This window comes from Myxocyprinus asiaticus, chromosome 3 (genome assembly GCF_019703515.2).
Source record: "Myxocyprinus asiaticus isolate MX2 ecotype Aquarium Trade chromosome 3, UBuf_Myxa_2, whole genome shotgun sequence".
NCBI lineage: Eukaryota > Metazoa > Chordata > Actinopteri > Cypriniformes > Catostomidae > Myxocyprinus > Myxocyprinus asiaticus.
The window spans coordinates 5,583,960-5,600,792 of record NC_059346.1 but is presented as its reverse complement, the minus strand read 5'-3'; the positions used below and the strand labels follow the sequence as shown (position 1 = coordinate 5,600,792).

The 16,833-nt window shown below is 38.5% G+C and overlaps 1 protein-coding gene across 1 annotated transcript in view; it reads left to right on the top strand.

Moving 5' to 3' along the window:
* LOC127430841 (pikachurin-like) overlaps window positions 1–16,833 on the top strand; it is a 45,057-nt gene that overhangs the window by 25,746 nt on the left and 2,478 nt on the right. Inside the window, exons 7-14 of the mRNA XM_051680960.1 lie at window positions 1,746–1,912; window positions 9,740–9,852; window positions 10,252–10,684; window positions 12,609–12,709; window positions 12,829–12,929; window positions 13,407–13,551; window positions 15,513–15,702; window positions 16,588–16,713. Of these exons, the coding sequence (XP_051536920.1) occupies window positions 1,746–1,912; window positions 9,740–9,852; window positions 10,252–10,684; window positions 12,609–12,709; window positions 12,829–12,929; window positions 13,407–13,551; window positions 15,513–15,702; window positions 16,588–16,713 (1,376 nt within the window). The remainder of the gene's footprint in view (window positions 1–1,745; window positions 1,913–9,739; window positions 9,853–10,251; window positions 10,685–12,608; window positions 12,710–12,828; window positions 12,930–13,406; window positions 13,552–15,512; window positions 15,703–16,587; window positions 16,714–16,833) is intronic.

Genomic DNA, 16,833 nt, shown 5'->3' with positions numbered 1-16,833 from the left:
AAGCCATAATAATAATACATGGTAATATGGTAATAAATATGGTAATAAAAATAATGGTTTTGGAGGAAGTGCATCCTTCACGGCCTTAAATCACCCACAATCCCTTGCACATGCACACTTAATAGACCGTCTCATTCTAGCGCTGAATGCTGTGGAGAAGCCTAGCCTACAGCCTCAGAAGGTTTGGTCTAGAAAGGACAGCCTAATTAGGCTGCAGCCTTCCGACTGAGGAGCACACTCCAAAAACACCCCCTTGGAGCAATTCTATTAGCTGACAGAACTTTTAAAGTCCTATGCAGTCGCCGTATGATTCATTTTGTCTCAACTGTGTAAATATGACAAAGAATAACTTTTAAATGATATGTCACATATCATATTATTAAATCGAAGATATAAGTGGTGTAATTAAACATTTCTCTGTTCTGTTTTCTCCAGTTAGCTCACAAGCTACCTGGTTAGCCTATTAGCTTAGCACACCACTAGCCAATTAGCCTGCTAGTTACACAGTGGTACAGCTTCTTCTCCTCTTCATTTTCATCACGTTTCTCCTCATTGTCAGCACCTAGTAATATGGCAGTATGATTGAATTCAGTAGAATTGGATTGTATTTTTAGTTGCGGTATATTTAATACTTGTACAACCTTTTCGTTTTTTTATCTTTGTGATAAGGTTTAGGTATAGGGGTAGGGTTAAGGTTAGGTTTAAGGGTAGGTGTAGGGTTTCTGCGGGACTCCAAATAAACACAACAAACACAGTGTATGAACCAACTGTTGCAAGACTTCAGCATTTCGCTGTTTTTTCTTTTTGAAGGGGGCATAACTTACAGTAGGTGTGACTTCTAGTAGTCTTGCAGGATGCAGACAGACACGCTTTTGCACTCAAAGACAGCTGAACAGAATGAAAGGTTCTCGAGACATGTTTCAAACAATGTTAATCTTGTAGAAGCATGCTGAAAACACAGCTCGTGTTACTAGAGATGCTGGAAACTAGTGACACATGATGCAACCAGAGTTAGATGCTCCTAAAACATCTGTTTGACACATGGGTACATAGACCAACAATTAAAAATAGCGCAGAGGGAAGTAGGGCAATAAAAGGGTTGTTTTTAATGATATGGAAATAAAACAAACAATATTTTGACTACTAAATCCACTTTTTGTATTGTCTTAATGCTTTACTTGCTTTACTGCCACAATTTATGTACATGATGTAATGTACTTAAATTTTAATATTTATTATATATTATATTTATAGTTATTTGTATTATTATATACTAAATTATCTTGAGTTGGGGGCCTTTCTCTGAAAATATTGATATGCCATTAATTTGATTAATGTAATCGATTCGATCAAAACTTTTAATCGATCGACAGTTAATTATACATGAACAATATTATTTAAGTAATAGGTGTAACCCAAGTAATGAACTTGAAAGTAATTACCTTAATTTAAAGTCATTAACTGTAATCTTATTACAAGAATTTAAAATGTAAAATGTTTTGCACTCCTTTTACTAAAATGTACTGTTAGATTACAGTAACTAATTAATTTGTAATCAGATTACACCCAACACTGACAGCCAAGCGCCACTTATAGTAGATGTTTAGTATTACTTGCACTTTACCATCTTATAGGACACAACTATTCTTTGTTGTGCTCTAATTCTCTGATCAAAGACAGCTGTTTTTCAAGGTTTAGTGATGTATGTGTGTGTTATTTTGTGTGTGTGTTCATGTATGTTTCAGGCCAGAGATGGACACAGAATGGACGTACATCAGAGAGCCAGTGGATGCGTATTCGATGGTGCTCAAAGGTCTGATGCCTGATACGGAGTACCAGTTTATCGTCAGAGCTGTAAATGTGCATGGAATCAGCCCTCCCAGTCCCATCAACAACCCTGTGCGCACACTTGGTAAGTCACATGACAGTCGGTGTTGTTGCAGCTCAGGACCTGATCCTACGGGACAGTTGTGTATGTTTGAGGGGTGTGGTGTAGTGTTTAAGGCTCAGAGCTGGTAACCGCAAGCTTGCTGGTTTGATCCCCACAACATGAGAGCCATTAGCCATTTCCAGTGTGTGTTTGATCAAGACACTTAACCACAGGTTACAACAAGGGGATTGTGCTTGTAATTGCAGCCAGTTACAGATCAAGACAGATTAAGAGCAGCCCCCACAATCCCAATACATTAAATCACACACACACACACACACACACACACACACACACACACACACACACACACACACACACACACACACACACACAAACTTATTTATATGAGACACAGGTAAAGAAGAGCAATATGCACACTGCTTGTTTTTTATTGTTGATCCCACACTCAGAATATATAATATAAAGAAATATAATAATAATATCCTGATGATAATAATGTCTAAATTGCCAGGAAATACTATACATTAACTGGGGTTAGGTACGGCTAATTTGGCCACCAGTATAAACTTTTAAAGAAATAGTTTATCCAAACAAATTTAATTTGATCATCATGTACTCACCCTCATGTCATTCCATACTTTATTTTATTTTTTCCAAGAAACACAAAAGGAGATGTTAGGCAGAATGTCTGAGCTGCTCTTTTCCATACAATGAAAGTAAATGGTGGTCTATACAGTCAAACTCCAACAATGACAAAAAACTAGGGCTGACGATGTAACGCGTTAATTCAGTGTGATTAATTATCTTAAAAAATAATGCGTTAAAAAAATTAACGCAATTAATCATGTCCCCGGACAGTAATTCAAGCTTGAAGTACCATGTGTTTTCTCCAGGGGGCAGAAATCGAAACTCCAACTGTATAGGCAGCGCGCGGCTCATACAGAGAACACACAGCAGACAGCACAACATAAGGACGCGTTCTTGCATTTAAACACAGCTTGATGAAGGGCAATTCCGAATGCAGGGATCTCAAGACCTGTTTTTCTAAGTTGCAAACTACGTTAAACTTGACACAGCGACCTAGAAATAGTATGTTTATGACGCGACGCAATAGAGACACTCCAAAAGTGTCCGTCTGATGCAGGTGTACATTGATACGTCCCTAGACAAGCCCTTATAATAAATCTATTTCGAACAGATTAATGAATTCAATTGCAAAATGGATTGCTGTGAACTGTAGGCCGATGATTGGCTTATGTTCAATAATATGGAAATAAACAATATATTGGACTCTAAAGCCACTTTTTGTATTGACTTTTTGGTAACACTTTACAATAAGGTTCCATTCGTTAACATAAAATAATGCATTAGGTATCATGAATAAACAATTAACAGTATATTTTTTATAGCATTTACTAGGGGTGTAACGGTTTATCGTGGCACGGTGCATCACGGTTCAAAAATGTGACGATGCACATCGTGGAGATGGGACGTTTTTTATTTTTTTAGCATCTGTACTCTCCAGTGCGCACGGCGTCCTATGCTTATGTAACGCGGCCATACACATGGAAATCGCTTCATTGGCACTAGGAGCTCTAAAATACGATTGCACACTAGCAGCCACAGGTGTTGCACTTGTACCATGAGCTCGGCTGAAAGTGAAACCATGAACGGGACAGAGAGATGAGCCTTGCCGGCGCGAGGGATCGAATGCCTATTTAAAGTGCAAGATCTGTTCTGACAGCGTGAGAGAAAATTAAAGTTTACAGAGGTTTAATGAGAGGGCAATATTAATCTACTATATATAATGCTGAATATTATGTATAATAATGCTCTGGGGGAATATAATCCTAATGTCAAATGTCATGTCTGATTTGATTTAATTATTAAATTATTATTTAACTGGATAAACATGGACTTCCATTAAATAGCCTATGTATTTTTTTAAATTATATTTAGATGTAATCAGAGACAATATTATTTTTGAAATAATATTGGGTATGCACCGTTTGTAAAATATTTTAAATGTTTGTAATCAGTGTGTAAGCAGCATATATTTAACATAATTCTGTATTTTTAGTAAGCAGAATTATTGGCTAATATTTCCATTTGGTGTAACCATTGCCCTGTTCTGGACTGTTTTAGTCCCAGTACATCTCTGATGCATCATTTAGCATTTTTAAGAACAGTACTTTTAGCTACATTTTTAAGGAAACAAACTATTTTGCATATGTCTATAAAGTAATAATAATAATAATAATTAAAAAAAAAACTTTTCTTGATTCAGAGTTAGTTTAAAGATTTGTGAAATGAACCAAACCTTGAGATGAGTGAACCGTTACACCCCTAGCATTTATTAATCTTTGTTAATGTTAGTTAATAAAAATACAATTGTTCATTGTTTGTTCATGTTAGTTCATAGTCTGTAAGCTAATGTTAACAAACACAACTTTTGATTTTAAAAATGTATTAGTATTTGTTAACATTTAACTAAGATTAATAAATGCTGTAGAAGTATTTTTCATTGATAGTTCTTATTAACTAATGTTGTTAACTAATGTTAACAAATGGCATTTTAATTAACTGTATTATGATTTATTTTATAATACTGTATATCAAATTTGTTTATAATTATTAAATTGAACTAATTATAATTATTTAATCATTATATATTGAGTTATTGCTATTTGAGGGGTTCTTTCAGCAAATATTTATATATACGATTAATTGCGATTAATTTGATGAATTAATCGGCAAACTATGTAATTAATTCGATAAACATTTTTAATCAATTGACAGCCCTACAAAAAAACACAATAAAAGTTTTATAAAAGTGGTCCTTATGACTTATACGCAGAGTTGGAAGGGTTACTATTAAAATGTATTCCACTATAGATTACAGAATACATGCTCTAAAATGTAATTTGTAACGTATTCCGTTAGATTACTCAAGGTCAGTAATGCAATATAATTACTTTGGATTACTTCTTCAGCACTGGTAGGTTTTTTCCACATGTTTTGACTATAAAAACTCTGTCAGTACAGTAAGACAAAATACATTCTCTGAAAAAACCTAAATATTTTATGCAGTGTTGTTTCTAACACAAGATAAAGCAAATTGATCTTGTTTTCAGAAATTTTTGATATTTTTACAGGAAAACAATATAAAAATAATATGATTTTTGCCCTAATATCAAAGGTCTTACTAGAGAAAAAAAAATGATGATCAAACGTGAATTTTTCTTGATGAAAACAATATGAGTGTGCCTGGTATCAGGTGCATGTAAAATGGCTAGAAATCACATTTTAGTTTAGCGTAAAGCTAAATGTTCACATGACAATTTACACAAGGTTTATTTCTATTTCTGCTGCTCCAAACTTACTTCAAACTTACTTCTCTGTCTGCTTGTATGAATGTAGCACATCTTTTTATTTATTTATTTATTTATTTTCCCCTTTTTCTCACAATTTGGAATGCCCAATTCCCAATGTGCTTTTAAGTCCTCGTGGTCGCGTAGTGATCCGCCTCAGTCCGGGTGGTGGAGGACGAATCCCAGCTGCCTCTGTGTCTGAGACCGTCAACCCGTGCATCTTATCAGTGGCTTGTTGAGCATGTTGCCACGGAGACATAGCGTGTGTGGAGGCTTCACGCCATCCACCACGGCATCCACGCTCAACTCACCACGCGCCCCACCGAGAACAAACAACATTATAGTGATCACGAGGAGGTTACCCCATGTGACTCTACCCTCCCTAGCAACCGGGCCAATTTGGTTGCTTAGGAGACCTGGCTGGAGTCACTCAGCACACCCTGGGATTCAAACTAGCGATCTCCAGGGGTGGTAGCCAGCGTCTTTACCACTGAGCTACAAATGTAACACATCTTAAGAAAGTGTTTCACCACTGCTCAAACACTCTTTGGATTGCATTATTTATATGGATAAATTTTTTCCAACTGAATAGGCTAAATATTAAAATAAACAAACAACAATAAACTTTAAAGTAAAGTTTAAAGTCTCTTCAGTAATCAAAATACTTTTTGAATGTAACTGTAATCTGATTACCAACTATTTAAATTGTAACTGTAGTGGAATACATTTACTAATATTTTGTATTTTAAATACATATGCCGTTAATCCCCACCCCTGCTTATACGCACTATGTTCCAAGTCTTCTGAGGATATACAGTTGTGCTCAAAAGTTTGCATACCCTGACAGAAAATGTGAAATTTTGGCATTGATTTTGAAAATATGACTGATCATGCAAAAAAAAGTCTTTCATTTAAGGATAGTGATCATATGAAGCCATTTATTATCACTTAGTTGTTTGGTTCCTTTTTAAATCATAATAATAACAGAAATCACCCAAATAGCCCTGATCAAAAGTTTACATACCCTTGAATGTTTGACCTTATTACAGACACACAAGGTGACACACACAGGTTTAAATGACAATTAAAGGTTAATTTCCCACACCTGTGGCTTTTTAAATTGCAATTAGTGTCTGTGTATAAATAGTCAATGAGTTTGTTAGCTCTCACGTGGATGCACTGAGCAGGCTAGATACTGAGCCAAGGGGAGCAGAAAAGAACTGTCAAAAGACCTGTGTAACAAGGTAATGGAACTTTATAAAGATGGAAAAGGATATAAAAATATATCCAAAGCCTTGAAAATGCCAGTCAGTACTGTTCAATCACTTATTAAGAAGTGGAAAATTTGGGGATCCCTTGATACCAAGCCAAGGTCAGGTAGACCAAGAAAGATTTCAGCCACAACTGCCAGAAGAATTGTTTGGGATACAAAGAAAAACCCACAGGTAACCTCAGGAGAAATACAGGCTGCTCTGGAAAAAGACGGTGTGGTTATTTCAAGGAGCACAATACGACGATACTTGAACAAAAATGAGCTGCATGGTCGAGTTGCCAGAAAGAAGCCTTTACTGCACCAATGCCACAAAAAAGCCCGGTTACAATATGCCCGACAGCACCTTGACACGCCTCACAGCTTCTGACACACTGTAATTTGGAGTGATGAGACTAAAATAGAGCTTTATGGTCACAAGGCCATATTTTTTATGACAATGCAAGGTATTTTTCTCGAATCAGCCTGAATCATTTGATCAAGACGCCAGGAAATGTTCTTTTTTTGATGTCACTGCTTACCGGCAAAGCTCTCAATTGGGCCACCGCTGTTTGGGATAAAGATACTCAAATCCAGGTTTTGTTTGATTACTTCGTTCAACAAATCCACGAAGTATTCGAGTATCCAGTGGGCGGCCAATATATCTCTGTTCAGCTACTTCATCTACGCCAGGGTCATTGATCAGCAGTGGATTATGCAGTTCTGTTCAGGACACTAGCGGCTCAGAGTGGGTGGAATGATGTCGCTCTGAAGACTGTTTTCCGTGAAGGGCTTAATCTGAAACTCAGGACGGAACTGACCTGCAAGGGTGAAGGTACGAATCTTTCTGAATACATAACTATGGCCATCAAGATTGATAACCTGCTTCAGAATGCTTCACGGCCTCAGTTTCGCTTCACCTCGCTCTACTGTATCACCCGAACCCGTGCAAGTTGCTTACACTCGCGTTTCCATGGAGGAACGCCGACGTCGATGCAATGAAACCCTTTGCTTTTATTGTGTTTATAAATCTTGAATATATCAAGGCAGCCAAAAGATTGGTCAGTGTTTTTCACCAGATTCAATTTTACAGTCACTTACCACCCTAGCAGCAAGAACAGCAAGGCAGATGCATTTTCACGCAGACATGATCCACACTACCTCCTACCTCTCCCTGGGTCCATTCTGCCACCATCTGTCATCATAGCACCGATTAGTTGGGACATCATGGAGGAGATACAACGAGCACAACAGCATGAACCATCACCTCCTAACTGCCCCCCGTCCAAGCACTACGTACCCCAAGCTCTACGTCAGAGGACTATCCAATGGGTCCACACTTCCTTGAGCACTGGACATCCTGGCATCCAAAGAACTGTTACCCTGCTGCATAATTCCTTCTGGTGGCCAACTTTGATTCATGATGTAACTAACTATGTAAAGTCTTGTCAGGTGTGTGCCCAATCCAAGACCCCCAGAAAACTGCCCACGGGGTTGCTTCAACCACTGCCAATACCACAAAGACCATGGTCCCACTTGTCCATTGACTTCATCACAGACCTGCCAAACTCCCATGGTAACACTACCATTCTAGTAATAATAGATTGATTTTCTAAATCATGTAGATTTGTCCCTATCAAGGGTTTACCCACTGCCATGGAAACCGCTAATGCTTTGTTCCACCAAGTCTTTAGGGTCTATGGAATACCAGAGGACATCGTGTCTGACAGAGGTCCACAGTTCACGTCCCGAGTTTGGCAGGCTTTCTGTAAACAACTGGATATCAATGTGAGTCTCACCTCTGGTCACCACCCTCAGGTCAACGGACAGATGGAACGTCTAAACTAAGAGATAGGCAGATATCTTTGGAGTTATTGTAGCCGTGAACAGGAGAAGTGGAGCGATTTCCTGCCCTGGGCCGAATATGCACAGAATTCCCTCATTCATACCTCTATGGGTCTAACCCCCTTCCAATGCCTGCTGGGCTACCAACCCCCAATCTTTCCTTGGTCAGGAGAACCTTCTACGGTGCCAGCGGTGCACGATTGGATTAAGTGAAGCGAGAGGGTGTGGGACAGCGCACATGTCCGGCTACAGCGAGCAGTCAGAGCACAACGCTTCCAGGCTGACCGATGGAGGCACCCCCATCCCAACTATCAGCCAGGATAGAGGGTCTGGTTGTCCACAAGGGATCTCAAGTTGCGGCTACCCTGCAGGAAGCTCAGCTCAAGGTTTGTGGGTCCTTTCAGAATTATCCATCAGATAAACCCAGTTACTTACCGTTTAGAGCTTCCTGCTAATTACCGCATCTCTCCTATGTGTCCTTGTTGAAACCCGTCCACCCAGCGGATTCTGAGCCTCCACCTCCATTGGAGGTAGATGGAGCCCCAGCGTATATGGTCAGAGAGATCATGGACTCAAGACGACGAGGGAGCCAGATGCGGTACTTGGTGGACTGGGAGGGCTACGGACCAGAGGAGAGATCATGGGTAGCCACCAAGGACATATTGGACCCGTCCCTGATCCAAGAATTTCATCATGCCCATCCTAATTATCCAGCACCATGACCAAGGGGACGTCCCAGTAGAAGAACACCAGGAGTTGTTCGTGGGGGGTGGTGGGGGGGGTTCTGTAACATCCGAAGTTGTTACCCCTCCTACCAACCACTAGAGGGAGCCCTCTCCCGAATACTAACTCTGTGCCATTTCTTCTTTGGTGACTTCCTGTTTAAACTATATAAATACCATGCTGTTCCATTTTGACTTTGCGAAGTATTGCCAGTTTACCCTGCCTTACCAAGCATTTTTCCATTGCCTTTGCTGATTGTTTTCATGTTATGACCATTGCCTGTTTTCCTGGATTTACTGCCTTTTGGATACCCCTTTGTTTTGTTTGCCTTGTTGGACTGTCTTTTTGGTTTATTGGATTATACCGCTTGCTTTACGACTACCTCTATTTGCCTACCGATTTGGATTGTTTGCTTGTCTTCATAATAAACTTCCAGCACATGGATCCTAACACCGTCTCCATGGCCAGTTCATTACAGTATGCAAACTTTTGAGCACAACTGTATAATAGCTTTTTTTAAATCAAATGTGTACTCTACATAAAAACATGCTGATTTTTTTTCCAGTGTACTGTATTTGAGTGTATTTGTATACAGTTAGAGCCTTAAATGTGCTGTATCCATTATATATATATATATATATATATATATATAAACAGGTGCTGTAGATATGGGCAGTGGAGACTATGATGTCTACATCTCAAACTCTAACACTAAAGATGAGGATGGGTTTGAAATCGATGACTCCGACTATGACATCTTCATTGAGGAGGTGTGTGATCTTTTACCTTTTTAAGCTACTCTAAACCAAATACAAACTTTCAAAAGTCACAAAACAGGTTGATGTGCGAGTCTATAGATACTTAATGGTGTAATTCACCTAAAAAGAATGTTGTCATACTCTCCCATATGTTGTTCCAAATCCATATGACTTTTGCTCTTCTGTGGAACACAAAAGGAGATGTTCGGCAGAATCACAGTCTCAGCCACCATTGACTTTCATTGCATAATTTTTCCAGTACAATAAATGTTCCACAAAATAAAGTCAAACTGGTTTGAAATGACATGAGGGTGAGTAAACATAGACAAAATTTAAACTATCCTTTTAATGACATCTTGTTGTACAGGAAGTGCTCTCACCAATGTGGGCCTTTGTTTATAATTCCTGCAGATGAAGTTGTTTCCTGGTGGCAAGAAAAGTGACAGACGGTCGCAGCTCCGGTCTCGCATCGGGACTCCCGGTAACGGAAACGTTATTTATAAGATGCGTACACCTGCTTCCAGAAATACCAGCTTCACTACAACAACAACACCAGCAGCGTGGACCACATCAACAACACCTGTAACCACAACAACTGTCACTAGCTTCACCTCCTCTACAACGACCACGCCTATAATGCGGACAAGCCTTGCCCCTACAACTCCTGCAATGCAGTCTCCCAGTCCTTCTGTGACACCATGGAAAGGGGAAAGACCACGGATCTATAATGTGTCATGTGATGAGACCATTTGCCCTGCCGACAGCTTCTGCATCAACGATTATGATACTGGCGGCTCTCGTTGCCACTGCAATCTCGGTCGCCAGGGAGACTTCTGCTCGGAAGGTTAGATTTTGACAGTGTCAAAGGAAGAAAGTCATACAGGTTTGGAACAACTTGACGGTGAATAAATGTTGACAGAATTTAAATTTTTGGGTGAACTATCACTTTAGCCCTCTGAGCTGCTAAACTCTCAATCACAAAATAATTGGTGTGTCTCTTTCCTCAGTTCATATTTTCCTCTATCTCTCTCAGTATTTCTCTGTTCCTCTCCTCATTTTCTCTCTGAAGTCTCGAGGGAGTGTGTAATCTTTGAGAGTGGAGGTTTTCATGTGCTGTTGTATATTCCCCTGACATTTCTCCTGATGTCTAACCTTCTCAGAGAGAGCACGATAACATATTCTCAATCAAGTTGAGTTTACAGACAAGATATTGCTTTATTCCTCTGAAACTCTGACAGCATTGTGTATTAGTTTTCAAAAGGCTAGCTATAGTATGCATTGAGTTTGTGTATGCTGGGCTACGAATTGCAATTTCAGAATTGTACAGATAAATAGGAGTTTTGGTTAAAATCTCATAACTCTATCGAGGTGTTCTAAAGATAAGTGTCAGAACATCAGCACGGGGAAAAGTTCGGAGCCACTTAGAGGACAGGGCGGGACATTTTTTTTCTGAAATAATTTTGCATGCCCTCGCAATACGTTTTCGTTCCCTCGCAATACATTTTCGTTCCCTCGCAATAGTTTTCATTCCCTCACAATAGTTTACGTTCTCTCACAATAAGTTTTGCGTGCCCTCGCAATAGTTTTCGTTCCCTTGCAATAAGTTTTGCATTCCCTCGCAATAAATTTAGCATGCCCCCGCAATAGTTTTCGTTCCCTCGCAATAGTTTTGTGTTCCCTCGCAATAAGTTTTGTGTTCCCTCACAATAGTTTTGCGTTCCCTCGCAATAAGTTTTGCGTTCCCTCGCAATAAGTTTTGTGTTCCCTCACAATAGTTTTGCGTTCCCTCGCAATAAGTTTTGTGTTCCCTCGCAATAGTTTTGTGTTCCCTCGCAATAGTTTTTCATTCCCTCGCAATAGTTTTCATTCCCTCGCAATGCGTTTTGTGTTCCCTCGCAATGCGTTTTGTGTTCCCTCGCAATAAGTTCTGCGTGCCCTCACAATAGTTTTCGTTCCCTCGCAATAGTTGTGTGTATGTGTATGTATATATTTGTATATGTATATGTATATATTTGTATATAATACATTTTCTATTGTCTTAATGACCCGCATGGGAAGAACCAGTTGTGACCTTTCACTTTCAGACTTTCTGGATGTTATACAACTTTAAATAGTTTTTGTACATCTGTGAATCAAATTTGACCTAAAAATATTTGAAATGTTTTCAAAACTAAAACATTAGTGGGAAGGAATGTATTTGTTGCAATGGAAGTGCAAAGTTGGCCCATTTTGATTGCTTCATTTGTGAAAAAGGCATGTACTATAATTGCAACTCTAAAATGTACAATGTTGATTTTCTAAAAGCAGAATAAAACTGATTTTTGTACAATAGTTAAGATATTACAAAATGCCAAAAGTGACATCCTTCCCTATCATTATACACTTTGGGACCACAATAAAACAGATTGCCATTAAGGGGGGTCTTTAGTGCTGTTATAATTTATGCAGTTTGAATGGTTTTTAATACTGGTCAAAAATCACCCGAAGAACAAAAGGAGGGTGCAGTTTCTTAAGACATTCTTAAGACTATGGAAAAAATGAACAGGATTTTTACTTCCGGAACCAGACTGTTGTGCTCTATACAGTAGGTCTGGTTATATTCTAGCACGCTGAATGAGGCTGTACACCAACATGGCAGAAATGAAGCTTGTCCAAATGGACTGAAAGAAATAATTTCCTATGACCTTCACCTATAGTGTGTTCAACAAATGAGAAATAAATGTCATAGGAAGGGATGTACTGTAACTGTTTACATCTGTGTTCCACAGGTCTGACGGTAAACTTCCCAAAGTTCTACAGCTACTCTCACATGACATTTGAGCCCCTTAAGAACTCCTACCAGAGTTTTCGGATCAGCCTGGATTTTAAGGTATAATCACAGAAACGGGCAAACTTTGAGTCTTGATTTCATGCAGCTGTAACATTTTGAACTATAGACATTTTTGAGATGAGTCGAGATGCTTATGATCAACTGCTTTGACTTCTCAGGCAGAGGTGGAGGATGGATTGCTGTTATACTGTGGAGAGAATGAACACGGTAGGGGAGATTTCACCTCCGTGGCTCTTGTACGGAGTAAACTACACTACAGGTATCTCCAGTTTAATATGGATCTGAATTACAGTGCTTGCCAGGCATTTATTCTCTGCAATTAATTCAGTTTAATATACAGACTCTACTCAAGCTTTGTTTCAGAGATATTTTCCACCTTGGATCTATTTTTGGTTTTAACTTTTATACGTTTTAGGAAACTTATAGTTTATAGTTTGACAATCTCTCATTGACGTACACACTAATAGAATCAGACAGCAACATGTAATTATAGTATTTGCACACTGAATTGTGATTGGTCTTGGCATCTATATAATTTATCCATCTATATTTGGATTTACAACTTTTACTAACTATCATTTTGCCTAAAACACTATTCTTTTGCTGGTTTCAGGAAATACAAATTATGTTTTTGTCATTGTCTAGTTCATTTATTTTTTGTTTTTGGGCTACTTCAATGTGAATTTGAATTGTGATACCGTATATGATTTAGTGCTCTTGATCATTGTGTGCACAGGTTCAACTGTGGTACTGGGGCGGCGCAGATTGTGAGTGACAGCTCCATTATGATTGGTCAGTGGCACACTGTCACTATATTTAGAGACGGCATGAATGGTTGGCTACGAATAGATAATGACACTCCGATATCAGGGCGTTCTCAGGTAAGTAATGCCTTAATACACTATAATAAAAGAAAATGTGTATCCCAAAAAAATACAGTGATTTTGCTATGGTTAAGGGGTGTTGAAGGTGAGTCCTTAAAATTATTCGATTAATGAATCGGCATACCATGTAATTCATTCGATTAAAAATTTTAATCAATTATGAGCCCTAATATATATATATATATATATAGATATATATATATAGCTCTGGAAAAAATTAAGAGACCACTGCAAAATGATCAGTTTCTCTGGATTTACTATTTTTAGATATGTGTGAGTAAAATGAACATTTTTGTTTTATTCTATAAAGTACTGACAACATTTCTCCCAAATTCCAAATAAAAATATTGTCATTAAGAGCATTTATTTGTAGAATATGACAACTGGTCAAAAGATGCCGTGTTTTCAGACCTCGAATAATGCAAAGAAAACAAGTTCATATTCATTTTTAAACAACATAATACTAATGTTTTAACTTAGGAAGAGTTCAGAAATCAATATTTGGTGTAATAACTCTCTACCAGTCTTTCACATTGCTGTTGGGTGACTTTATGCCACTCCTGGCGCAAAAATTCAGGCAGCCTGGCTTTGTTTGATGGCTTGTGGCCATCCATCTTCCATTTGGTCGTCTAATGGTTAGACGGAGACCTGGAAAGGCCTACAAGCCACAGTGTCTCGCACCCACTGTGAAATTTGGTGGAGGATTGGTGATGATCTGGGGGTGCTTCAGCAAGGCTGGAATCAGGCAGATTCATCTTTGTGAAGGACACATGAATCAAGCCACGTACAAGGTTATCCTGGAAGAAAACTTGCTTCCATCTGCTCTGACAATGTTCCCCAACTCTGAGGATTGGTTTTTCCAGCAGGACAATGCTCTATGCCACACAGCCAGGTCAATCAAGGTGTGGATGGAGGACCACCGGATCAAGACCCTGTCATGGCCAGCCCAATCTCCAGACCTGAACCCCATTGAAAACCTCTGGAATGTGATCAAGATGAAGATGGATGACCACAAGTAATCAAACAAAGCCGATGTGCTTGAATTTTTGCACCAGGAGTGGCATAAAGTCACCCAACAGCAATGTGAAAGACTGGTAGAGAGCATGCCAAGACACATGAAAGCTGGGATTGAAAATCAAGGTTATTCCACCAAATATTGATTTCTGAACTCTTCCTAAGTTAAACATTAGTATTGTGTTGTTTAAAAATGAATATGAACTTGTTTTCTTTGCATTATTCGAGGTCTGAAAACACTGCATCTTTTTTGTTATTTTGACCAGTTGTCATTTTCTGCAAATAAATGCTCTAAATGACAATATTTTTATTTGGAATTTGGGAGAAATGTTGTACTTTATAGAATGAAACAAAATGTTCATTTTACTCAAACACACCTAGAAATAGTAAATCCAGAGAAACTGATCATTCAACTGATTTGAGATTACAGGTGTGAACATAATAGTGATTTTATAATGGCTTCAAATGTGGCCCATCCTATCAGATATGAGATTTAGGAGCTGTAACTATCCATTTTATAATTAAGGGATAAAATACCTTTATATATTGTGTGTATATTGTGTATAGCTAAAGGCCTTGGCCTTGACTGCTGCTACATGATAAAAAAGGATACAGCTGTTATTATTATTATTATTAGGAAACTTTTTTTTTCATTAAATTATTTTATTAAGCAAATTCATTAAGTTACAGTATATTCTTCCACTATAAGATATAGTCCCTGATTTGTAAACTAAGGTTAATAGTTGGCCTGTGCTGCTCATTGATATACACAGTAGCTGGTGAACAGGTGTTTTGTGTTATATCTGTTACTGTATTGTATATTTTAACAGGTGGAACACTTTATTGAACAATTAGCATCCAGGACAGGAACTATCTGTTTTATAAAATGCATCTAACAACCTCTTTCTCTTTGTCAACTTTTCCATTTTATCTTTCTCTCTCAGGGCCAGTACACTAAAATAACATTCCGCACTCCTTTGTTCTTGGGCGGAGCTCCGAATGTGTATTGGTTGGTGAGGGCAGTGGGGACCAATCGTGGGTTTCAGGGGTGTGTCCAGAGTCTGACCGTCAACGGTAAAGCCATTAAACTTCGACCTTGGCCTAAAGGAAATGCATTGAGTGGAGCAGACATTGGTCAGTTTCACACACACTTAGAGATCTATATACATACTCTGAAAATGTATTTGAACACTTAAAGGGATAGTTCACCCAAAAATGAAAATTCTTTCATCATTTACTCACCCTTATGCCATCCCAGATGTGTATGACTTTCTTTCTTCAGCTGAACACAAGTGAAGATTTTTAGAAGAATATCTCAGTTCTGTAGGTCCATACATTGCAAGTGAACATGGTCCAAAACTTTAAAGCTCAAAAAAGCATATAAAGGCAGCATAAAATTGTCAATACGACTCCAGTAGTTTAATCCATGTCTTCTGAAGGGATATGATGAGAAACAGATCAATATTTAAGTCCTTTTTTTACTATAAATTCTCCTTCCTGCCCAGTAGGTGGCGATATGTATGAAGAATGTGAATCCCCAAAAACAAAAGAAGAACTCTTGGGAGAGAAGAGCGCATAGGAGGGCTGTATAAAAGTAGAGATTTATAGTAAAAATTACTTTAAAATGTATCTTTCTCACCCACACCCATCATATCACTTCTGAAGACATGAATTTGGATTTATATTTTGGTCTGTTCTCACCCAAAACCGATTGGATCGCTTCAGAAGACATGGATTAAACCACTGGAGTTGTATGGATTACTTTTATGATGCCTTTATGTGCTTTTCGGAGCTTTAAAGTTTTTGGTCACCATTCACTTGCATTGTATGGACCTACAGAGCCGAAATATTCTTCCAAAAATCTTCATTTGTGTTCAGCAGAAGAAAGAAAGTCTTACACATCTGGGATGGCATGAGGGTGAGTAAATGATGAGAACATTTTCATTTTTGGGTGAACTATCCCTTTCATTTCTGACCATGGTTCACAGTGTCTTTGCCTCTTCTCTGTGTGTGTTTCAGGTGAGTGCAGTAACAGTGTTTGTGAGAAGGTCACATGTGCCAATGGAGGAATCTGCTTTGCCAATCGGGCGGATGGATTCATTTGCCTGTGTCCTCTGGGCTATAAGGGTATCCTCTGTGAGGAAAGTGAGTCACACACATTCCCGTCCATTTACGTGCACACAACTGATACATACAGACTTCTTTGGGACAAAAAAGATATATTGGGCAAAATGTTAGGGACTGATAGCATCAGTCTCCATTCAC